General features: G+C 40.9%; 1 protein-coding gene and 1 long non-coding RNA gene across 3 annotated transcripts in view; both read left to right on the top strand.

Moving 5' to 3' along the window:
• The first annotated feature begins 17,374 nt into the window (after nucleotides 1-17,374).
• On the top strand, nucleotides 17,375-20,163 carry LOC109472423. Its single transcript, XR_002140367.1, has 3 exons — nucleotides 17,375-17,518; nucleotides 18,424-18,454; nucleotides 19,953-20,163. It is a non-coding gene; the product is annotated as an uncharacterized LOC109472423 (long non-coding RNA).
• A 4,043-nt stretch (nucleotides 20,164-24,206) lies between these two features.
• LOC109472424 overlaps nucleotides 24,207-26,260 on the top strand; it is a 66,449-nt gene continuing 64,395 nt past the window's right edge. For both annotated transcript variants that reach the window (XM_019772192.1, XM_019772193.1), the window contains exons 1-2: nucleotides 24,207-24,330; nucleotides 24,811-25,710. In XM_019772192.1, coding sequence (XP_019627751.1) covers nucleotides 24,276-24,330; nucleotides 24,811-25,710 — 955 coding nt within the window. In that variant the 5' untranslated portion in view covers nucleotides 24,207-24,275. The remainder of the gene's footprint in view (nucleotides 24,331-24,810; nucleotides 25,711-26,260) is intronic.

Here is a 26,260-nt window from a genome sequence, read left to right as displayed (position 1 = left end):
TCTGTTGACAAAAACACCTGACCCTCTGTATTCTCTTCATATAATTTAAAAAAGTGCATTCCACTTCAACAGATCTTCACTGTTTACAAACGAGAAACCTTCAATAAGAAAGCATTTTTTAGTGAAAATCCAGGTAGGTATGTAGGATAGGGGCGTGACGTAGGATATGACTGACCTTGGGAAAACTCTTGTTTCATTATGTTGGGAGGACAACGTTAACTAGCCATATAAACGTGATATCAATCTTTATATCCAACGCACTTATCTATAATTATCGTAACTATTTCATACCATAAGTATTAAGAGGCGTGAAATTGCTTTGTTTTCAGAAAGAGGCAGTCTTTTTCTGGTGTATGTTAAATTATAACCAACCTTTCACAACAGTAAACAGTTCCCATATACTAATGAACGGCACGTTATGTGACTTGTGACACTGCTTTGCACGCACCACCTCAACGCCCTAAGTAAAAATCATCCCCAGAACACAACAAGGAAACAAGGGTTAGTTTTCTCCATTTCCTCGAGTACGGTGCGACTCCTCATCACTGTCTGGACATTTTTGAATTGGCAAAAGTCGAGAAGATTTCTGCAGGCGACTTTACTACAGGTGATAACAGTACTACTCAGCGCACGTCTTCAGTTGTAGGTTTACAGGTACGTGTAACCTTCACAGAAGTAAAAAGTTCTCCTACGCTAATAGGTGGCACGGTATGTGACTTGTGACACTGCTTTGCACGCACCACCTGAACGCCTTAATTTAACATCACCCCCAGAACACAACGGTCAACAAGGATGCAACTATTCATTTTCTCCATTTTCTCGAACTCTAGTCACTGTCTGGACATTTTGGGTTTGTCAAAGTCGAGATAAAGGTTTCTGCAGGTGACTTTGCTACATGTAACAACAGCACTACTCAGAGGGACTCAGCGGTTGTAAGTTCACAGGTACGTAAACATACTTCTATGGGCTTTGGTGCCAGCGCGAGAGGGAGGTATATAATCTAACAGCTGAGACACTCAGAAAATCAGACGAAAATGTGTACCCTGAATTATATATGTATACCTTTATCTTTAATAGATTTTTTTTCCGATCCGTTCCGTCGGTGTAAGAAAAGAGAATCCATTTTATGTCATACCTGGGCCAAAATTACGTTTGATACAGGTGTTTCGGTCCATGTGATTACCCGTGCGGCCACGGGTTTTATACGCGTACGGCCCGGGCTTTCAAGTTCCATATTGCGTTTCTCCTTTGGCCGACGTGCGATCCGACCCGCGGTCGGGCTGGTACCTTGGCGATACGGAATACACCGTCTAGTATTCTCTATGTATTAGTATTACAAGTCGATCAAAGAAGACGCAACCATATACTGTCGAGGAAGAAATACCGATGTAGTAAAGTCACCATTCACCCTTTCCCATTCCCAGGATGCAATATAAATCACAACGCCGACCTCCTGGCGCTATGCACACTGGGTATAGAAAATCCAAAAATATCTGTTGTAGTCACTTATGGTTCCATCAAAAACTTGCTAAAACCCTAGGGCAAAACATATCAGCAATCGTGTGATCACGTATTGAATAGGACAAGTCATGTCAAAGTTCTGTTGACAAAAACACCTGACCCTCTGTATTCTCTTCATATAGAAAAAATCATTCCACTTAAACAGATTTTTACTGTTTACACACGAGAAACGTCCAGTAAGAAAGCATTTGTCTGTGAAATTCCAGGTAGGTATGTAGGGTAGGGGCGTGACGGGAGATATGACTGACCTTGAGAAAATTCTATCTTCTTTTATTATGTTGAGAGGACAACGTTAACTAGCCATACAAACGTGATTTCAGTCTTTATATCCAACGAACTTATCTATAATCGTAAGTATCAAGAGTAAGTATCAAGAGGCGTAAAAGGGCTTTGTTTTTGGAAAGACGCAGTCTTTTTCAGGGTTATGTTGAATTATAACCAACCTTTCATAACAGTAAACAGTTCCCATATACTAATGAGCGGCACGTTATGTGACTTGTGACACTGCTTTTCACGCACCAACTGAACGCTCTAAGTCAAAATCACCCCCAGAACACAACAAGGAAACAAGGGTTCGTTTTCTCCATTTCCTCGAGGACGGTGCGATTCCTCGTCACTGCCATGCATGTCTGGACGTTTTTGGGTTCGTAAAAGTCGAGAAGATGATTTCTACTCAGCGCGAGTCAGCAGTTGTAGGTTGACAGGAACGTAACCTTACACAGAAGTAAACCAATTCCCCTGTGCTTACGAATGGCATGGTGTGTGACTTTTGACACTGCTTTGCACGCACCACTTGGACGCCCTAACTTGGGCCTAAGTCAAAATCACTCCCATTACACACTACCAAAAATGCCAATCTTGTTTTTCTTCAGAGAAGAAAAATTTTCTTCCACTGAGAAAATTATTCTTCACCCAAGAAAAAAATCTTGTCCATGAGACAAGAATTTCAAGAAACTGCATTTTAGCATATTTTTCTTGTGGTAAGATTTCTTTTCTTATGTATCTTGAACTAAATATCCTTAGATTATTATTCTTGCAGTAAGAATTTCTAAGTTTTCTAGAAAACCATTCTGTACACAAGAAAAGATTTCTTGAACTAAGATCTAACTCATCTTGTAGCAAGAAAAATATTCTCCCCACAAGAAAAGATTTCTTGAACTAAGAGCTAACTGTTCTTGTAGCAAGAAAACCATTCTGCCCACAAGAAGAGATTTCTTGAACTAAGATCTAACTCTTCTTATTGCAAGAAAATCATTCTGTACACAAGAAAAGATTTCTTGAACTATTATCTAACTCTTCTTGTGGCAAGAAAACCATTCTCCTTGCAAGGAAAGATTTCTTGAACTAAGATCTAACTGTTCTTGTAGTAAGAAAACCATTCTCCCCACAAGAAAAGACTTCTTGAACTAACATCTAACTGTTCTTGTGGCAAGAAAACCATTCTGTACAGAAGAAAATATTTCTTGAACTAAGAGCTAACTGTGCTTGTAGCAAGAAAACCATTCTGCCCACAAGAAGAGATTTCTTGAACGAAGAGCTAACTGTTCTTGTAGCAAGAAAACCATTCTGTACACAAGAAAAGATTTCTTGAAATAAGAGCTGACTCTGTTCTTGTAGCAAGAAAACCATTCTGCCCACAAGAAAAGAAATACAATGTATATAGTGCTACCTAAATAGAAAACGGACAATAATGTATAGCAACTAAATGTTATTTTGAAAAGCATTTGGACAGTATAGAGATTTTATTTTCACATTGATTTTTGTACAATGTATCTAATTAAAAATATCAGTCCATCAACATTCTTGGAATGGAAACAGTTTAACAGTAGCTTTCAAAATATTATAGGATGTAACTAACAAGCCATTATGATTTCAGAATACAGATCGTATCACATTCTGATCAGAAACATATTCAGCAAAAACTGAAGTTTTCACATTGTAGAATTGGCAGAGTCACACCCTTTGGACACCTGAAAACAACAGGAAAGACCTGTGTTAGTTTGCATGCGTGTACTGAAGGCAACAAGTCAAAAGAGGATGCTAAAATACTATTTTTGTTACTTGGAGTAAACAATTTAAAATCATATTAGAAAGCACTGTAATAAACTTTACTATACAATACACCAGAGATATATGATTTGACTTTGAAATCAACCCCAATGGCGTTGTAACAATATCTGGGCTATGAAGTCTAAATATACAATGTCAACAGATCTTATAGGTGGGGAGGGGGGCGCACTTACCTTCAATCTGTTTGGTTTCATGCTTTTTCTGTTGCAAAGTTGGTTTCTTCAGCAAGCTGACCACGATCACCATTGCTTCACATGTACACAAGGTCCTTTTTAATTTGATTTTGACTTCAAATCTGACATGAGTCAGTAACTGACAAAATAAGTAACCAGCGCGGCTCCTACATCTGACTTACACATTCAAAACCCCCTAACTGCATTCTGGGATTTGAATCAACCAATCAGGGGTTCAGAAAAGGTCACATGACAAGAAAAAACTAGAAAAAAGTTCTTACATCATCTTGAACATTACCAGGCAAAATAAGAATCATCTTTCTTAAACTTTCTGGTATTTTCTTAAATGTTGCTAAGAAATACAAGAATGGCCTTTCTTAAACTTTCTAGGGAAGAAAATCAAGAATGTTTAAGAATATAATACTAGCCATATCTTCAGCCTAATCAAAGATCAATTTTATATTTCAGACTTTCTTGGGTTTTTTGTCTTATCAGTATTTGTCAAGAAAGATATTTAGAACTTAATTCTTGTATATTCTTAAATGTTGCCAAGAAAAACAAGAATGATCTTTCTTAAGCTTTCTAGTCAAGAAAAACAAGAAACTTTAAGAAAGAAACACTAAGCAGAGCTTTATTCTAATAATAGATTTCGATAATTAAATTTCTTGCTTTTCCAATCAGTGTTTCCCAAGAAAGACAAGAACCAAATTCTTGTATTTTCTTAAACATTGCTAAGAAAAACAAGAATGGCCTTTTTCAATCATTCTCGGTAACATGAACTAGAATTTTTTTTACATACACAAGAAAAAAAACTTAAATCTGACCACTTTGATGTCAGGTAAGAAAGAAATCTTCAATGGAGATTAAATAAGAAAGAAATCTTCAATGGAGATTAAATAAGAAAATTTAACTAAGTCTGAGGGAATTTTAAGATTAAAAGAATTTTAATCTTGTAAATTAGAATCTTTCCTAGAAATATTGTCTTTACTAAAGAAATTTCAAGATTACAAGAATTCTAATCTTGTAAGTTTTAATCTCCTCTAGAAATATTTCTTCACCAAAGAAAAATCAAGATTTAAAGAAGCCTATTTTAGAAAAATTATCTCCACTCAAGAAAAATGAGAAAATTGTTCTTGGTGCAAGAACAAGGTGTATAGAGAAAATTTATTTTTTTCTTATTATTCTCCCCCAAAGAAAAATTTTCTTCCCATGAGAAAATAAGAAAAACAAGAAAAAGCATTTTTGGTAGTGCACAACACGGGAAAAGGGTTTGTTTTCTCCGTTTACTCGAGCACGGTGCCATTCCTCGTCACTGTCTGAACATTTTTGGGTTCGTCAAAGTCTAGATAAAGGTTTCGTCTGGCGACTTTGCTACATGTAACAACCGCACTACTCAGAGGGAGTCAGCAGTTGTAAGTTCACAGGTACGTAAACATACTAGGAGGAATAGAATCTAGCTAGTAGCAGAGACACTCTGAAAATCAGAAGAAAATGTTTACTCTGCATAATAGATGTATACCTTTATCTTTCATGGATTTTTTCCGATCCGTTCCGTTGGTAACAAAAGAGAATGCATTTATGTCATACCTGGGCCGCAATTACGTTCGATACAGGTGTTTCGGTCCATGTGATAATTACCCGTGCGGCCTGGGGTTTTATTCGCGTACGGCCCGGGCTTTCAAATGTTCCATCGTGCGTTTCTCCTTCGGTCGTTGGGCTATCCGACCCGCGGTCGGGCTGGTACCTGGAGCGATACGGAGTGCACCGTGTAGTATTCTTTATGTATTATAAAAGCATTATGGAAGACGCAGCCACATACTGTCGAGGAAGAAATACCGATGTAGTGAAGTCACCATTCACCCTTTCCCATTCCCAGGATGTAATATAAATCACAATGCCGGCCTCCTGATGCTATGCACACTGGGAATAGAAAATCCAAAAAAATATCTGTTGTAGTCACTCATGGTTCCATCATAAACTTGCTAAAACCCTAGGGCAAAACATATTAGCAAATGTGTGACCACGTATTGAATAGGACAAGTCATGTCAGAGTTCTGTTGACAAAAACACCTGACCCTCTGTATTCTCTTCATATAATTTAAAAAAGTGCATTCCACTTCAACAGATCTTCACTGTTTACAAACGAGAAAACTTCAATAAGAAAGCATTTTTTAGTGAAAATCCAGGTAGGTATGTAGGATAGGGGCGTGACGTAGGATATGACTGACCTTGGGAAAACTCTTGTTTCATTATGTTGGGAGGACAACGTTAACTAGCCATATAAACGTGATATCAATCTTTATATCCAACGCACTTATCTATAATTATCGTAGCTATTTCATACCATAAGTATTAAGAGGCGTGAAATTGCTTTGTTTTCAGAAAGAGGCAGTCTTTTTCTGGTGTATGTTATATTATTACCAACCTTTCACATCAGTTAACAGTTCCCATATACTAATGAACTGGACGTTATGTGACTTGTGACACTGTTTTGCACGCACCACCTCAACGCCCTAAGTAAATATCACCCCCAGAACACAACAAGGAAACAAGTGTTAGTTTTCTCCATTTCCTCGAGTACGGTGCGATTCCTCGTCACTGTCTGGACATTTTTGGGTTCGTAAAAGTCGAGAAGATTTCTGCAGGCGACTTTACTACAGGTGATAACAGTACTACTCAGCGCACGTCTTCAGTTGTAGGTTCACAGGTACGTTTAACCTTTCACAGAAGTAAACAGTTCCCCAACGCTAATTGTTGGCACGGTGTGTGACTTTTGGCACTGCTTTGCACGCACCACCTGAACGCCTTAATTCAACATCACCCCCAGAACACAACGGTCAACAAGGAAGCAACAGACTATTCATTTTCTCCATTTTCTCGAGCTCTAGTCACTGTCTGGACATTTTGGGTTCGTCAAAGTCGAGATAAAAGTTTCGTCAGGCGACTTTGCTACATGTAACAACTGCACTACTCAGCGGGAGTCAGCAGTTGTAAGTTCACAGGTACGTAAACATACTTGCATGGGCGTCGGCGCCAGCGCGAGGAGGAATAGAATCTAGCTAGTAGCAGAGACACTCTGAAAATCAAAAGAAAATGTGTACTGTACATAATAGATGTATACCTTTATCTTTCATGGATTTTTTTCCGGATCCGTTCCGTTGGTGTAACAAAAGAGAATGCATTTTATGTCATACCTGGGCCGCAATTACGTTCGATACAGGTGTTTCGGTCCATGTGATAATTACCCATGCGGCCCGAGGTTTTATTCGCGTACGGCCCGGGCTTTCAAATGTTCCATAGGGCGTTTCTCCTTCGGTCGTTGGGCGATCCGACCCGCGGTCGGGCTGGTACCTGGAGCGATACGGAGTGCGCCGTGTAGTATTCTTTATGTATTATAAAAGCATTATAGAAGACGCAGCCACATACTGTCGAGGAAGAAATACCAATGTAGTAAAGTCACCATTTACCCTTTCCCATTCCCAGGATGTAATATAAATCACAATGCCGGCCTCCTGATGCTATGCACACTGGGAATAGAAAATCCAAAAAAAATATCTGTTGTAGTCACTCATGGTTCCATCATAAACTTGCTAAAACCCTAGAGCAAAACATATTAGCAAATGTGTGACCACGTATTGAATAGGACAAGTCATGTCAGAGTTCTGTTGACAAAAACACCTGACCCTCTGTCTTCTCTTTATATAATTTTAAAAAAGTGCATTCCACTTCAACAGATCTTCACTGTTTACAAACGAGAAAACTTCAATAAGAAAGCATTTTTTAGTGAAAATCCAGGTAGGTATGTAGGATAGGGGCGTGACGTAGGATATGACTGACCTTGGGAAAACTCTTGTTTCATTATGTTGGGAGGACAACGTTAACTAGCCATATAAACGTGATATCAATCTTTATATCCAACGCACTTATCTATAATTATCGTAGCTATTTCATACCATAAGTATTAAGAGGCGTGAAATTGCTTTGTTTTCAGAAAGAGGCAGTCTTTTTCTTGTGTATGTTATATTATTACCAACCTTTCACATCAGTTAACAGTTCCCATATACTAATGAACTGGACGTTATGTGACTTGTGACACTGTTTTGCACGCACCACCTCAACGCCCTAAGTAAAAATCACCCCCAGAACACAAAAAGGAAACAAGTGTTAGTTTTCTCCATTTCCTCGAGTACGGTGCGACTCCTCGTCACTGTCTGGACATTTTTGGGTTCGTAAAAGTCGAGAAGATTTCTGCAGGCGACTTTACTACAGGTGACAACAGTACTACTCAGCGCACGTCTTCAGTTGTAGGTTCACAGGTACGTCTAACCTTTCACAGAAGTAAACAGTTCTCCTACGCTAATAGATGGCACGGTATGTGACTTGTGACACTGCTTTGCACGCACCACCTGAACGCCCTAATTCAAAATCACCCCCAGAACACAACAAGGAAGCAAGTATTCATTTCCTACATTTTCTCGAGAACGGTGCGATTTCTAGTCACTGTCTGGACATTTTGGGTTCGTCAAAGTCGAGGTAAAAGTTTCTGCAGGTGACTTTGCTACATGTAACAACAGCACTACTCAGAGGGACTCAGTGGTTGTAAGTTCACAGGTACGTAAACATACTTCTATGGGCTTTGGCGCCAGCGCGAGAGGGAGGTATATAATATAATAGCAGAGACACTCAGAGTATCAGAAGAAAATGTGTACTCTGCATAATATATGACTGTATACCTTTTTCTTTAATAGATTTTTTTCCGATCCGTTCCGTTGGTGTAATAAAAGAGAATGCATTTTATGTCATACCTGGACCGCAATTACGTTCGATACGGGTGTTTTGGCCCGTGTGATAACTACCCTTGTGGCCCGGGGTTTTATACGCGTACGGCCCGGGCTTTCAAGTTCCATATTGCGTTTCTCCTTTGGCCGACGTGCGATCCGACCCGCGGTCGGGCTGGTACCTTGGCGATACGGAATACACCGTCAAGTATTCTCTATGTATTAGTATTACAAGTCCATCAAAGAAGACGCAACCATATACTGTCGAGGAAGAAATACCCATGTAGTAAAGTCACCATTCACCCTTTCCCATTCCCAGGATGCAATATAAATCACAACGCCGGCCTCCTGGCGCTATGCACACTGGGTATAGAAAATCCAAAAATATCTGTTGTAGTCACTTATGGTTCCATCAAAAACTTGCTAAAACCCAAGGGCAAAACATATCAGCAATTGTGTGATCACGTATTGAATAGGACAAGTCATGTCAGAGTTCTGTTGACCAAAAAAACTGACCCTCTGTATTCTCTTTATAAGTGCATTCCGCTTTAACAGATCTTTACTGTTTACACACGAGAAACGTCCAATAGGAAAGCATTTGTCAGTGAAAATCCAGGTAGGTATGTAGGGTCTGGGCGTGACAAAGGGAGAAGGACTGACTTTGGGAAAATTCTATCTTCTTTGATTATCTTGGGAGGACAACGTTAATTAGCCGTATAAACATAATATCAATCTTTATATCCAACGCACTTATCTATAATCGTAGCTTTTTCAAACCATAAATATCAAGAGGCGTGAAAGGGCTTTGTTTTCGGAAACACGCAGTCTTTTTCTAGCCTCCTGTGCAGGCCCCGCGGCGGTGGGGAAGAGTTTTTAACGCATTATTTTAATATAGCCGGCCATCCTACATAGCCGCCGAGAGAAGCAGGCCCCGCGGCGGTTGGGAAGAGTTTTTAACGCATTATTTTAATATAGCCGGCCATCCTACATAGCCGCCGAGAGAAGGTTCCTTTCCGCCCACGGGGCCTGCTCCCATTCGGCAAGAAAAAAGGGAAAGGGGATTAGAAAAGTCTTTCAAAGGGCTCATTAACATGCCCGCGATGAGTAATTCACACCCGTCCGCAAATTACCTGCGGCAGCGAGAGCGCGTAAGGCAGGCCAGTCAAACAACAAAAAATCCCAAACTTATACATGTATATAGGTGTATACTTATTCAACTTGTTGAAATTCATCAGAAATATCGAGTAGTACACGTGCACTTCGGATCTTCAGCGCACGAAAGTGGATCGTAAGAGGGGGAGGGGGGCATATGAGATCGCAAAAATTGCTACCGGTGGTATCGCAAATGTGACCCTCTCTCAATTGGGAAGATCCCCGGATGTCTGACCGCCAGCTCGCCTCTTTCCCTCGCGTTCATGGCGATCGACAAGCCAGGCAACACGGTAAGATTTGTGTTTACTTTTTCAAACACACAGTGAACCCGTTGACCGTTAGAAAGTTGTCCAGCCATGCCCACGGGGGCGTGACAACGCCGCGCCTCGGCCATTGTCGGCTGGCGGAGGGCGCTCCGGGGTGCGGAAACTCCATACCAATTTGTCTAAAGTGATTTTTAATTTCCCTTTTTTCTTGCCGAATGGGAGCAGGCCGCGTGGGCGGAAAGGAACCTTCCTTTGGCGGCTATGTAGGATGGCCGGCTATATTAAAATAATGCGTTAAAAACTCTTTCCCACCGCCGCAGGGCCTGCACAGGAGGCTAAAGGAACCTTCTCTCGGCGGCTATGTAGGATGGCCGGCTATATTAAAATAATGCGTTAAAAACTCTTTCCCACCGCCGCGGGGCCTGCACAGGAGGCTAGTCTTTTTCAGGGTTATGTTGAATTATAACCAACCTTTCACAACAGTAAACAGTCACCATATACTAATGAGCGGCACGTTATGTGACTTGTGACACTGCTTTGCACGCACCAACTGAACGCCCTAAGTCAAAATCACCCCCAGAACACAACAAGGAAACAAGGGTTCGTTTTCTCCATTTCCTCGAGGACGGTGCGATTCTTCGTCACTGCCATGCATGTCTGGACGTTTTTGGGTTCGTAAAAGTCGAGAAGATGATTTCTACTCAGCGCGAGTCAGCAGTTGTAGGTTGACAGGAACGTAACCTTACACAGAAGTAAAACAGTTGCCCTGTGCTTACGAGTGGCACGGTGTGTGACTTTTGACACAGCTTTGCACGCACCACTTAGACGCCCTAACTCGGGCCTAAGTCAAAATCACTCCCAGAACACAACACGGAAAAAGGGTTTGTTTTCTCCGTTTCCTCGAGTACGGTGCGACTCCTCGTCACTGTCTGAACATTTTTGGTTTCGGAAAAGCCGAGAACAGGTGATAACAGTACTACTCAGCGCACGTCTTCAGTTGTAGGTTCACAGGTACGTGTAACCTTCACAGAAGTAAACAGTTCTCCTACGCTAATAGATGGCACGGTATGTGACTTGTGACACTGCTTTGCACGCACCACCTGAACGCCTTAATTCAACATCACCCCCAGAACACAACGGTCAACAAGGAAGCAAGTATTCATTTCCTCCATTTTCTCGAGCTCTAGTCACTGTCTGGACATTTTGGGTTTGTCAAAGTCGAGATAAAGGTTTCTGCAGGTGACTTTGCTACATGTAACAACAGCACTACTCAAAGGGAGTCAGCAGTTGTAAGTTCACAGGTACGTAAACATACTTCTATGGGCTTTGGCGCCAGCGCGAGAGGGAGGTATATAATCTAATAGCAGAGACACTCAGAATATCAGAAGTAAATGTGTACTCTGCATAATATATGACTGTATACCTTTATCTTTAATAGATTTTTTCCGATCCGTTCCGTTGGTGTAACATAAGAGAATGTATTTTATGTCATAGCTAGGCCACAATTACGTGCGATACAGGTTTTATACGCGTACGGCCCGGGCTTTCAAGTTCCATAGTGCTTTTCTCCTTTGGCCGACCTGCGATCCGACCCGCAGTCGGGCTGGTATCTTGAGCGATATGGAATACACCGTGCATTATTCTATATGTATTAGGAGTGCATCGAGGAAGACGCAACCATATACTGTCGAGGAAGAAATACCAATGTAGTGAAGTCACCGTTCACCCTTTCCATTTCCCAGGATGCAATGTAAATCACATTGCCAACCTCCTGTCGCTATGCATACTGGGAATAGAAAATGGGTAAATAACTGCTGTAATCACGCATGGTTCCATCATAAAATTGTTGAAACCGTATGGAAAAACATATCAGCAATTGTGTGATCACGTATTGAATAGGACAAGTAATGTCAGAGTTCTGTTGACAGAACAAACAGACCCTCTGTATTCTCTTTATATTAAGTGCATTTCACTTTAACAGATATCTACTGTTTACACACGAAAAACGTCCAATAGGAAAGCATTTGTCAGTGAAAATCCAGGTAGGTATGTAGAGTACGGGCGTGACGGAGGGGCATGACTGACCTTGGGAAAATTCTTTCTTCTTTTATTATGTTGAGAACACAACGTTAACTAGAAAGGCCAATATTTGCTTTGGAGCAAATACAGCGATGGGTTCACCACATTTTACGACATGGCAGGGAAGGAATGGGAAACACAAGGGAAAACAATGATTTACATTGATATAACTATAATATGAAGTAAAATACAACTAAAACAACAGTTGGATAGCTATTCCCTACTTTATTGGTTAGGATTTTTTAAATTGCATAATGCAAACTGTTGATTTTCAAAATAAAAAAAAAAAACGTCCATGCCCGGCATTCCAATGCTGGAGCAGGAAAGCTTGAAATACCTACCAAAACACTTGAATACAGACATACTGTCAGTATGGAAATGCTTCTGTGCAGGTGTTAATCAAGTTAAATCCCAACAGCCAATCAGCAAGAAGTATAGAGGAAAGCTGCATGCCTATTGGTTGATGCCCTGCATTCCATTGCGATGACTCATGCCCAAACGTGGTAAACAAGGCAAACTAACACAGTAATACATTTGCTATAACACAGCCAAAAAACTCAAATAAAACCATTCTAAAAGCCTGTATCACAATAATTTAAAAAACGCCTAGGGGTATTTGCCCACTGTACCTCCATACCAAATTTCAGGACCTTAGGCCCTAAAATGAAGAAGCTGAATCCATTTAAAAAATGGCAGGAGAAGGAGGAGAAGAAGAAGAAACATCAGAAAAAGCAATATGGTTTCACCACACCACTTCGTGGTGTGGTGAACCCATAACTAGCAATGTACATGTAAACATGATATCAATCTTTATATCCAACGCACTTTTCTATAATCGTAGCTATATCAAACAATAAGCATCAAGAGGCGTAAAAGGGCTTTGTTTTCGGAAAGAGGCAGTCATTGTCAGGTGTATGTTAAATTATAACCAACCTTTTACAACAGTAAACAGTTCCCATATACTAACGAACCGCACGTTATGTGACTTGTAACGCTACTTTTCACGCACCAACTGAACGCCCTAATTCAAAATCATCCCCAGAACACAACAAAGAAACAATGGTTAGTTTTCTCCATTTCCTCGAGCACGATGCGATTCCTCGTCACTGTCTGGACATTTTTGGGTTCGTAAAAGTCAAGAAGATTTCTGCAGGCGACAACAGTACTACTCAACGCACGTCTTGAGTTGTAGGTTAACAGGTACATCTAACCTTTCACAGAAGTAAACAGTTCCCCTATGCTAATGGATGGCACGGTGTGTGACTTTTGACACTGCTTTGCACGCATCACCTGGACGCCCGAATTCAAAATCACGCCCACAACACAACACGGAAAAAGGGTTCGTTTTCTCCATTTCCTCGAGCACGGTGCGATTCCTCGTCACTGTCTCGACATTTTGGGTTCATCAAAGTCGAGATAAAAGTTTCTGCAGGTGACTTTGCTACATGTAACAACAGCACTACTCAGAGGGACTCAGTGGTTGTAAGTTCACAGGTACGTAAACATACTTCTATGGGCTTTGGCGCCAGCGCAAGAGGGAGGTATATAATCTAATAGCAGAGACAGTCAGAATATCAGAAGAAAATGTGTACTCTGCATAATATATGACTGTATACCTTTATCTTTAATAGATTTTTTTTCCGATCCGTTCCGTTGGTGTAACAAAAGAGAATGCATTTTGTGTCATACCTGGACCGCAATTACGTTCGATACAGGTGTTTCGGTCCATGTGATAATTACCCGTGCGGCCCGAGGTTTTATACGCGTATGGCCCGGTTTTTCAAGTTCCGTAGTGCGTTTTTTCTTTGGCCGCCGTGCGATCCGACCCGCGGTCGAGCTGGTTCCTTGGGCGATACGGAATACACCGTGCAGTATTCTATATGTATTACGAGTGCATCGAGGAAGACGCAACCATATACTGTCAAGGAAGAAATACCAATGTAGTAAAGTCACCATTAACCCTTTTCCATTCCCAGGATGCAATATAAATCACAACGCCGGCCTCCTGGCGCTATGCACACTGGGTATAGAAAATCCAAAAAAATATCTGTTGTAGTCACTCATGGTTCCATTATAAACTTGCTAAAACCCTAGGGGAAAACATATCAGCAAATGTGTGATCACGTATTTAATAGGACAAGTCATGTCAAAGTTCTGTTGACCAAAAAAACTGACCCTCTGTATTCTCTTTATAAGTGCATTCCGCTTTAAGGTTCCGGGTCGGAGTTTAATTCTGACCAGAGTCTAAGTAAGTGCGCAGTAAATCGCCGGAAACGTGACTTTGAATGGTATTGTTTTGGCCGCGATATCCCTGAAATCGTAATATCTGTGTACATATATTTGTATTTTCTGAAAAGCCTGTTAGTTGTAGCCTTTATAGGTGGCGTAATGTTGGTGGTCCAGCGAAGACTTCCTGGTATTCGTCCGCGCGGATGGTTATGTGGCCTTTTCGCCTGACCGCCGGGATTGTACGTTCTATATGCGTTATGGGTGTGTTCGGGCCATCGAAGATAGCGATAAACTTATCGCATCGATTTTAATTAAATTCAAATTTTGGAAACATTAGGTTCTGAGCTTCTTCAAGTACTAAGCCGTTACCCTGGGAAAATTCGTTTTTTCCATGCAGCCGTGGTTAAAAATGACGAAAAAAATTACCCCTTTTTTAAAAATGTACTTTGATGTGCCTTATTTACCCCTAAATAAATTGGGCGCAGAAAATATCAATCAAGTGTATTGATAAGCGGCACGGCACCCCTTTCCACCAAAAGAGTGAAAAATTCCGACCCGCGTTTAGTACAGAAATGACAGCCCGTCGGGCTGAGGGTGTCAAATTGCTCGAAATACGGAGGGAAACTCCGGTCCGAGACCTTAACAGATCTTTACTGTTTACACACGAGAAACGTCCAATAGGAAAGCATTTGTCAGTGAAAATCCAGGTAGGTATGTAGGGTAGGGGCGTGACGGGAGATATGACTGACCTTGAGAAAATTCTATCTTCTTTCATTATGTTGAGAGGACAACGTTAACTAGCCATACAAACGTGATTTCAGTCTTTATATCCAACGAACTTATCTATAATCGTAAGTATCAAGAGTAAGTATCAAGAGGCGTAAAAGGGCTTTGTTTTCGGAAAGAGGCAATCTTTTTCCGGTGTATGTTGAACCAACCTTTTAAAACAGTAAGCAGTTCCCATATGCTAATGAGCGGCACGGTATGTGACTTGTGACACTGCTTTGCATCCTCCACCTCAACTCCCTAATTAAAAATCCTTCCAGAACACAACAAGGAAACAAGGGTTAGTTTTCTCCATTTCCTCGAGCACGGTGTGATTCTTTGTCAGTCGTAGGTTCACAGGTACGTTTAACCTTTCACAGAAGTAAACAGTTCCCCTACGCTAATGGATGGCACGGTGTGTGACTTGTGACACTGCTTTGCACGCCCAGCTGAACGCCTTAATTCAACATCACCCCCAGAACACAACAAGGAAACAAGGGTTCGTTTTGTCCATTTTCTCGAGCACGGTGCGATTCCTCGTCACTGTCTGGACATTTTTGGGTTCGTAAAAGTCGAGGAAGAGTTCTGCGGGCGACTTTGTTACAGGTGGCAACAATTCTACTCAGCGCGAGTCAGAAGTTGTAGGTTCACAGGTACGTAAACATACTCGCATGGGCGATGGTACGAGCGCGAGGTATACATATAGAATACAACACGGGGTATTCCGTATCGCCCGAGGTATCGGCCCAACCGCGGGTCGGATCCGACTCGCGGGGCGGCCATGTCCAAGAAAACACGCCTTTTTTTATTTAGAAACAAAGTGATGATTACAAATGAAAAGACATGGACTAAGTGGCTGCGAACTCAAGTTAGGTACAACTTATATTCTCGCAGCCACTTTTACAATGAAAGAAAAATATTTTACAAGACATTTAAATATACATGAGACCTCGCGTGAGTAACAAACCTCCCATCCCAGAAGACACATACAGTTAGAATCGTTTTGTTTCTAATATATAATTTTGAGCGGCTAACATTATTTTACAGTGTAAACATTATATATTTTACAGTATAAACACGCCTTTCAATGCAAGATGAGCCAAAAGTTGGTACCGCTAAACCCTAAAATGCAACGACATCCATTCCAACGTCTGCATTCTGTATTCGAATTTTCGAAAGGGGCACACGCGTTTTATGGAAGCCATGGAAGCGTTCGATAACGGGTTCGGGACGGGTCCGGAACCCGTTATCGAACGTTATCGCGGCCCGGGTATGATAAAAAAAATTTTTAAGTAAAACTCGACTTACAGTCAAAAGAAGAGCTAAAAACGCAGTGTTTTAACTTTAAATACCGATAATTCATAATCGCGGCCATATTTAAAAAATCCCTAAGACAGAAATCTGCGGAAATCATTCCTCTTCCAAACAAGCCCTCAATGAGGTAATTTGAGAGATTTTTGGGAATGGTTAAAATACCATGTTTGCACGCATGCTGTGCCACTTGGATATGGGGACCTGGATTTTATAACAGCGTCAACAAGAATTCTGACCTTCATGGTCACCCACGATGACGGCAGTAGCTTCGTTACATGTTACATATCCACAATAAAATCACGGCATAGATGTAATGTTTTGAAAACGGTTCATATTTGTGGAAAGGTGGATTTTTCCTGTTCCGTGCTTCCAAAGTAAAAAAGGGCTTGAAGTAGCCGGTTGTAGCGGCTTTACTGTAAATGACCGCGGGTAACCCCAGATCGAACGCCCGCTCTATTCGAATGACGTCATATCGAACAAGATTCGCGGGTTCGGGGGATTCGATCTCCATAGTAGCGGAGTGGGACTTTTGGGCCCAAATCTGACCATCGTGATGTGATAACGACCCGTGCGGCCCGGGGTTTTATACGCGTACGGCCTGGGCTTCCAAATGTTCCATCGTGCGTTCCATAGTGCGAAGTGCAATCCGACCCGCGGTCGGGCTGGTACCTTGGCGATACGGAATACACCGTCTAGTATTCTATATGTATTAGACTGTATTACAAGACCATCAAGGAAGACGCAATCATATACTGTCGAGGAAGAAATACCGATGTAGTAAAGTCACCATTCATCCTTTCCCATTCCCAGGGTGCAACATAATTCACATTGCCGGCCTCCTGGCGCTATGCATACTGGGAATAGGAAACTGGTAAATATCTGCTGCTATCACGCATGGTTCCATCATAAACTTGCTGAAACACTACGGCAAAACATATCAGCGTATTGAATAGGGCAAGTCATGTCAGTGTTCTGTTGACAAAACAGCCGGAAAGCCACGTACTGAATCGAACGCTTTTCGAACGAGTTTTCTTTGCAGAGCGTATCACTCCGCCGTCCATAGCAACGCCGTTGCTAAGGACGACATTTTCGCGGGCGGCGGGCTGAAATTTCATCCGAGTTGTTGACAGCCGATTACATCACCAGTTTCGGCCTCTGCATCAAGATGGCGGTACGTATCAGACGTGTATATCATGTGCTCTCTGTACTAACCATATTTGAGGGGTATTCTATGAGTTTTAGTGTAGTTTTCTGATCAAACTCGGTGTACGGTGAAATGAACAAAATGGCCGCCCTGGACTGATCTGAATTTTCGTCTCGTTTGAATTTCGGGGGAAACCCGTTTCGCACTTGATTTTGCATATGACGATATGTGGATAAAATGTGTTGAACCTTTGGCTTTCTCCCATTATGAATATCCTGTTGGTGCGAAGTCTGCATATATTTGCAATTCCATGCCAACTGGGGTCACTTTTTTTCTGCAATTTTATGGCTAAACCTCATCGTTTGTCGTTTGACTTCATTTCGGTCAATGTTGAATGATTTGCGTATATGCGCTTCACTTCTTGTAAACATCATGTTAGTGGTAAAATCGTTTCCGGTGAACTAATCTAGTCTAAGTTTAGACCCAAACTCTTAGTCGTTAGATCTTTACGAGGACAGATTGAATTCTAAATACTGTAGTTAATGTTGTAGTTGAGTCTGATCGATCACGAACTTTGTAACAGAAATCATCCCTTCTGTGTGTGTTTGTGCAAAAAATTCCCGCCAACTTTATCACGTGATGTCTGGTTGTCATACAAGAACAACAAAGTTGCATGACTGCTGCAAATTGTTACAATGTCTTGTCATAGTGTCTAAAGTTACAGCAAGACAAGTATTGTACCTTCTATCTAGTGCTCGATGATATTAAAAAAAAACAGTGCACAATATACATATTTATATGCAGCTTGTGACATTTGTAAAAATTATAAATGGTTGAGCATGTATATCATTGATTATTAAAATAAAGCTAACATTCATTTCAGTATTGAATTAGGAAAAAGATTTCAAGAGGAATTTTTATTTCTGTTTCAGATCATCCTAGGCTTCACCGACTGTAAAATTGGTAAGTACCTGGCAAACCATGTCAAACTCTCTCCTGGCATCTTTAAAAAAATTAGTAGGAAAATTTAAAGAAAAAGTTCAAGGACAAGGACAAAGTGGGAATGCACTCAGGTTATACAATCACTTACTTTGATAACAGCCCCACTTGACACTTAACACTAAACAAGTACAACCAATACAGATATATAACTAAGAATAAAAGTGAGAACAAAATTGTGCTAGTGTTGGAGTTTGAGGAAGACCCTAGCCCCTAAAATCTACCTCAAATAGCATTGCACCAGGTTTCTTGTAAGGTTGGAGAAATCTTTTTCGAAAGTAAACCAATACTTCTTGTGGATGCCTGTGATCTTTATGTAGAAATGTTAACAAGTTAAAGAAAAGATTTTAATGTAAAAGTCAAAGTAATGTACTGATTATGACACATTCTACTGTGGTTGGACTTAAATGATTAAAGAAACTTTATTTTGGTTCACAAAAGTTCTGAAACCAAACATAGTTTAATGTTATACTATAGTTATTGTGATATTATAGAATCCCTTCATTTAGTATTGTATTCTGCAAGAGTTAACTCTCCAAAATATGATCAAGAGTCTAGTTTTGCCTCTATGCTAAAAGATTTAAAGGATAGTATCAATTCTGGCACCTGGCCATCCTTTTATATATGAATACTATTATTCATCAAGAATCCTCCAAATTTGATAAATACCAACCCCCAGCATGAAATTGACTTGTTCCAAATTTCTAAAGAAACAAATCCTGTTGTTTGCAATTTTATTGTTGTGTTAACTATGCAAAAGTATGAAATTTCTTTTTCTGATTTTGAAACTTTGGACATTTCTTTATTAATTATAGCTCTAATTTTTAGGAGACTTTTCACGTCTTCCATAATTTTTTTGTCTCTGAAGGCCAGTGTAGTTATCCTTTTCATATGATAAATTATGCATTGATTTATTCCTATAGCCAATCTGATGATTTAATGCAATTAACTCTGAAATTGCCTTGGTGAGAGTTATTTTAGTGATTCTCATAAACATTTATTTCTGGGGTTTTGGATAAATTGACTTTGGAAGAGTTTGCATAGCTTGACAAAAGGTTCTTTTACTGCAACTTCAATACAGTAGACAATATAAATAGTGGTAGCCCCTATGCAACTGTTACTGGAAGTCCTAGTAGGTGGATTGGGATTTCTATACAAGCTGTACAGTCCAAATCTAAATTACTTATTTCTTCTATGCCAAGTTCAACATTTCATTCTGAATATTTTAATTTAGTCCATATTGATCAAAATTGGGAAATTCATGATGATTCTGATTCAGGAAAGACTTTTAACTAGTGAGGATCAGGATGTTAATTTCATAGATGACATTTACATAGGCAGCTTGTCTGCATTGAATAACATTTCAGATTCAGAATTCTCTGATGTTGATTAATGAGTGAATTGGGTTTAATTTGGTGTTATATCATCCTTAATGATTTTTTCTTATTCTTCCATCTTGCAGGTGAAAGCCATGCCCAACAGGATTGTCACCAGCAGGATACCAGGATGTTATATTTAGCTTGAGATTATGGATATATATATAAGATGTATTATGTACAGAGATCTTAATTCCCATTTATTTTGTTTATTGTAATGTTAATACAATTTGGGAGCGTATTTAATATTCGATTCAGCATCCAATGTCTACTCTAACTTTCAAGCATGTGTTAAGTAATATATATGTACTGTAAAAGATCCACAATGTAATGAGACTTTGATATCCTAAGTATTTGATATCCCAATCCACAACAAAATGTACTACTTCGTTATTTGGTAATGAGATAAATGTTAAAGCAACCTTAATGGCTCTATGGTAATTTTGTGTATAATTGATTAATCAATATAAAGGACAATTAACATGTATGTGAGAGAGATATGTTTAGGGATTTCCCAAGGCCCAGCACTTTTAGAAATAAACAAGTGCTACTCTGTAAAACTAGGGACATGAGGACCTGTTATCTCATTACTGTAACAGTAAACAGTACACATGGACTATACATGTAGATTGGATATAACAAATCCAGGATAAACTTACCAATAATCACAACATACAATGTACATGTTGCACTGCCCTGACTGGGGACCAGAATTGTTGGGTTATCTTCCATAGGCTACAATTTACTGAACCAGCAGTTGGATACATGTAACTTTTCTAAAGTAACTGTTTAAACCCAGTGCCATTCAAATCGAGAAAAACGGATACAATTATTATTCTTTGAATTACCCCAATCATAAATCAATGTGTGAGGTATTCTAGTTCTAATGGTCCGCTTGCTATAATTAATTTTTCAAAAGTCAGGAAGCTACGAGAGTATAATGTTTCCCTGCGTTTAGGCAGACGCTGGTTTCGAGTTTTCAGATCGGCCGTAGCTATCAAGGGACCAGCTCAGAAACATATATTCTCAGTGCAAAATCAAAGGAACCTGTTTAGATATGAGATGAATTAACACCCAGTGTGGTCTAACTAAAAGTAGTTGTTGGAGCGCGGAAACCTTCTCTCCGTGGCAAAATTCCCTTGGCAGCAAATCGTCCCTCGCGGCCGCATATTACTCGCGTCGCTCAGAGAAAAAAATTACGCCCACGCCCAACAAGACTGCGAAGGAGGCTAGTCATGTATAGGACATGTAGGAGAGGAGCGCGCTCCGTAGAACACACGTAGCTTAGACACCGGCGCGCCAGGGATGCGCGTTCTATTTGGTGTAAATTTCTGCCTTTTTCCGTAACATGGCCTGACGGAATTTCGGGGGAAACCCGTTTCTCCCTCGAAATCAAAAGTAAGTCAACTACTATCAGAAAGTTTAAGATTTGCTCTTTCTCAGCCAACAAATTTCCTCTTGGTGCGAAATCTGCATCAAGGCGAAAATACACGGGGAAATTGCACTAAAATTGCCTGCCTGCTCCCGTGACATGGCCTTACCGAATTTCGGGGGAAACCCGTTTCGCACTCGGAATTGAATATAAGTCAAATATCATCAGAAAGTTTAAGATTTGCTCTTTCTCAGCCAACAAATTTCCTGTTGGTGCGAAACCTGCATCAAGGTGAAAATACACGAGGAAATTGCACTATAATTGCCTAATTTCAGGTCATGATATCGAAAGGGGAAAGGTACATTCTCGGCTCCAAAATTCATTGGGAGCAAATTAGGAAGTCTAAATATTATTAATAAGTTACAATAAGGAAGATATGTGATTGTATAATCCCGCGGTAAGCTTTCTTGTGAGGCGAGTCAACGCCCGGAGCCGTGGAACGGACTACTTTCTCTCGCGGAAGGAAAAGAGAAACGCATAGAACTCTCGACGTGGCTTTCCGGCTGAAAAACCCTTCTTCATCAGAGCATTCCGCTTCAACAGATTTTACAAGTCACATACCGTTTGTTTGTTTGTTTGTTTGTTTATTTCGATCCCCATTAGTGCAGTTCATTATAGCATATCAGAAGTGTTTACTGTTGTAAATGTTGGTTATAATTTAAGTAACACTTAAAACGGAAAGCCTCTTTCCGAAAACAAAGCCCTTTCACGCCACTTGATACTTATGGTATGCAATTAGATAAGTGCGTTGGATATAAAGAGTGATATCACGTTTATAAAATGGCTAGTTAACGTGGTCCTCCAAACATAAAAAGATAAAACTTTCCCAAGGTCAGTCATACCCCTCCGTCACGCCTCTACCATTGGATTTTCACTGACAAATACTTGCCTATTGGATGTTTCTCATGTGTAAACAGTGGCACTGTTTTGCACGCACCATCTCAACGTCCTAATTTAAAATCACCCCCAGAACACAACAAGGAAACAAGAGTTCGTTTTCTCCATTTCTTTGAGCACGGTGCTATAGTTGAGACCAGTACTACCCAGGGTGGGGATGGGGGCTGGTCGTGCAGTAATTTACGGGTAGATTTATTCAATGTTACACATGTTTCTGGCAAGAATATGGCATCCTGTATACAGTGCACAGCCATGTTCACAGCTAACAGAATGGGTCATGTACACTCACACAACTTTCACGACTTGCTGGCCAGTCATTAAATGAAACATGAAGCTGCTTCGAATATGCAACGTTGCTTTGATGCATTCTTAGAATATTGGATTAATTATTACTTTTTTACCCACAAATAATGGGGTATAGTAAAAGCTTACAGGCACTACAACGTTGTCATCGCAGTAATATAACGCCATGTATCAAATATTGTCTTTTAAGTTTTAACCCTATCTAGCCTGGGGGGGGGGGGGTATGCCCGCGCCAACTTTGATGTCGGATAGCGTCTGAATGGTATGCGCTGGAGCACATCCTTGGTTAGTTATCTTTAAAAAATACCTGGCAACAATTTCATATCAGTTATTAATTTTGGAAGTTTTCGTGTTGCCATAGCAATAGGTTTGTGACAGTCATTTTTTTGAAATTCCGTAATAATAGTTACACATGCTTTCTTACAGTGTTTAAATCTTATGTAATTTATTATGATTTATATCAATAATTATGCATGATTAATACTTATTTGATGACGTAATTGGTCAAAATTCAAGATTTGTTCATTTATTTATTTATTTCTGTCTTCTGACTGGCATCCGACTTAAGTCAAGTAAGTCAAGTCTTCTTTTGCCAGGGTGGCACCCATCAGTGATTACCACTGAGTGGCCCTGGATCATAGTATTACGTACACACAATTAAACAGTATATACACAACCGTACAAAACTTAACAAACAAATTTGGGCCCGGCCGGCCCCGCGCCCAAATATTCCAACCTTTTTTTCGAACAGAATCACATTCGACATGACGTCATTCGAACCAAACGTTTGTTCGATCCGGCTTCACCCGCGGCCATGTACAGTAAACTCGCGGCTTCAAGCCCGTTTTTACACGGGTACCGCCTAACAGTAAAATATCCACCTTTTTACAAATATAAAGATTTCGGGACAGTACATCTACGCCCTGCTTTGTAGTGTATTTGTAACATGCTACGAAGCTACTGCCGTCATCGTATGTGACCTTGAAGATCGTAATCGTTGTTTACAGGGATATAGGTTACCCCAAGCACTTACACGGCCTGACATGCGTGCAAACATGGTATTTTAACCGCAACAAAAACAAGTGTCCATTGGCGAAAATTCTCCATGAAGTTTTATACTTTGCAGATTGAGAACAGTATAGTGTATGTAAATAGTGTGTAATCACTTAACAACTGGTAACAACGTATCGTAAAAATGGCTAAATCCCTAGTCTAATAATCTAGCATGACTAAAAATAAATCGCGCTCCTGGTGGCCACCTGCCCAGAGGTTTGCAGCCCCCTAGCCTTGGGGAAACAGTTGCAAACAACACTACAATCTAAATAGATGAACAAAGTCAACTTTTATAACAATATCTTTCATTTACTACATATTATTCATTTGACAAGGTATCGCAGTAGGTCCAAACCACAATCCCAAAAGATACTCGCAACCATTATGCAAAACGGCCGCGCCACCTAATATCTGCTTAGAGAACCTCTAATTAGCCCCCAACCCCTCAGTCCCACGATTAAAAAAAAGCTCAGTCTAGATAACGTTAAACCCGTCGGCTTCCACTTTAAGAAGTTCTCTTTAGCACTAACTAGTTGCTTGTTATCAAACAACTCCAAGACAGACGCAGAAACATGTGACATTAAGGCATGTTTCGCTAAGTTTTGAAGATAAAGAGCTTTTTAAGTTGTTGTTATATTCTTTCTTCCAGGCCTAATGTTGACGGCCATGAGGCCTGTGGGACAGTAAACGAAACATTCAAACACCACATACCACAGACAAGAAGATGGCTACAGCATTACTACCTCTGAAATTGGTGATGTTGCTGTTCGCCATTCATGGTACGTAATCTATAACATTTAGTCTGAGCTTTCAATAAAAACAAACGAAAATATCAATATCAATAAGTTTTAGTGATACTTTTTTTATTTCGTCTCCCTCATCATTCATATTTCTGTCCACTAGTTACTTCGCAGTTATTACATTCTGCACTTTATTCCAATGTAGGCATAGGTAAACAAGATTTGAACGTCATTTAGAAATGTAGCAACATAAGGGGAGAAGGCCAATTTACAAAAAAAAAAGAATCCCACTGTAATGCGTCTATGCCTCTGCTAGGTTTGCTATTCTAAGTCACTAGCACTTTCCAGTACGACATTTGCAAAAAAAATGTATTACAAACCATCGCTGTAAATGTCAAACGCGGTATACTCGACAAGCAAATGATTCTCACCTCACCTCACCAGTCCCATTCCCAGCCTCAAGATTCTACTGGCATATAAAAAGTACTCGTAAAATGCATTATGAACAAATCATTCTAGCAGCTGAAATGTCTCATGCACCGACAACGACCACTTTGGCAATAACAACCACAACAGTAACGCCGGCAACAGCAATGGCTGCGACGAAAGTAGGACCAACGGCAACAGCAGCGGAAACAACTACAACTGCAGCAATGACTCCTGCACAGACCACTGCAGCGGCAATGACTATCGAACAGACCCCTACAGCGGCAATAACTAACGACCCGGCCGCTGCAGCGACAAGAACTGCCGAACCGACCGCTGCAGGGGCGATAAATACCGATCCGACCCCTGCAGGGACAATAACTACCGAACCAACCGCTGCAGCGGCGATGACTACGAAGCCAACCGTTGCAGCGGCAATGACTACCGAACCGACCACTGCAGAGGCCATGACTACGAAGCCAAGCACTGCAGCGGCCACGACTACCGAACCGACCGCTGCAGCGGCAATAACTACCGAACCGACCACTGCAGCGGCAATGACTACCGAACCGACCACTGCAGCGGCAATGACTACCAAACAAAATACTGCTGCGGCAATGACTACCGAACCGACCGCTGCAGGGGCAATAACTACGAAACCGACCACTGCAGCCGCAGTGACTACCGAACCGACCGCTGCTGCTGCAATGACTAAAAAACCGACCGCTGCAGCCGTAATGACTACCGAAACGACCGCTGCAGCTGCAATGACTACCGAACCGACCGCTGCAGCTGCAATGACGACCATAGCAGCAAACATGACTGCAGTACAAAATCCATCACTTACTACGCTGCCCACAACATCAATTGAGCTTCGCACAACTGAGTCACCCATAACATCAACTGAGCCAACAACAACAACACCACCAACAAGAGAGACGACGAAAACAATAGGGCCATATTTAACTCAGCTATCAACGACTATGAGAACAGGTGTGTTTTCCTTTCTTTTATTACGGCGGGGGTTTTGAATGAGAAAGTTTTGTTGTTTGCTACTTGTACTGTGACCATATTTGGCATGGAGAGCCATTTTGTTAGTGGAAGATGGTGTAGTAGTTGTTTCTTTATAGAGATGTTTCCCGTGTTACAAATTTGTACTCTCCAAGCAGAGGTTGGTGGGGGAAGATCGTCACCGTTTTATATATGCCTCGTTTTTTTTTGTCGCCCCCCACCCAACCTCTGCCCCGAGTCGCAACCGCAAAGGCTATTAACAGCTATTTGTTACCCTATCAAACCTCACTTAACAAGTAGTGGCGACTTCACTTGGCGCGTAGGTGTGAATTACGCCCTCCCGGCCAGGGAAACCAAAATTCCAACTTCCGGCTGGCGACACGGCCTGGCGATTTTCCGTTACTCGCCTGTTTCCGTTCAACTCAGTTTGAATGTCTAACGGACGGGACCGACATGGAAGACAGAGTCAAGCGTGTTTTCAAAGACGTCTGGGGGTTTGAGGTCCGTCCAGACCAGCTGAAAGCCGTTTTGG

This window comes from Branchiostoma belcheri, unplaced genomic scaffold (assembly GCF_001625305.1).
Source record: "Branchiostoma belcheri isolate BF01 breed outbred unplaced genomic scaffold, Haploidv18h27 scaffold274, whole genome shotgun sequence".
Classification (NCBI taxonomy): Eukaryota; Metazoa; Chordata; class Leptocardii; order Amphioxiformes; family Branchiostomatidae; genus Branchiostoma; species Branchiostoma belcheri.
The sequence above is the reverse complement of the archived record's forward strand: the minus strand, read 5'-3'. Positions and strand labels throughout refer to the sequence as shown.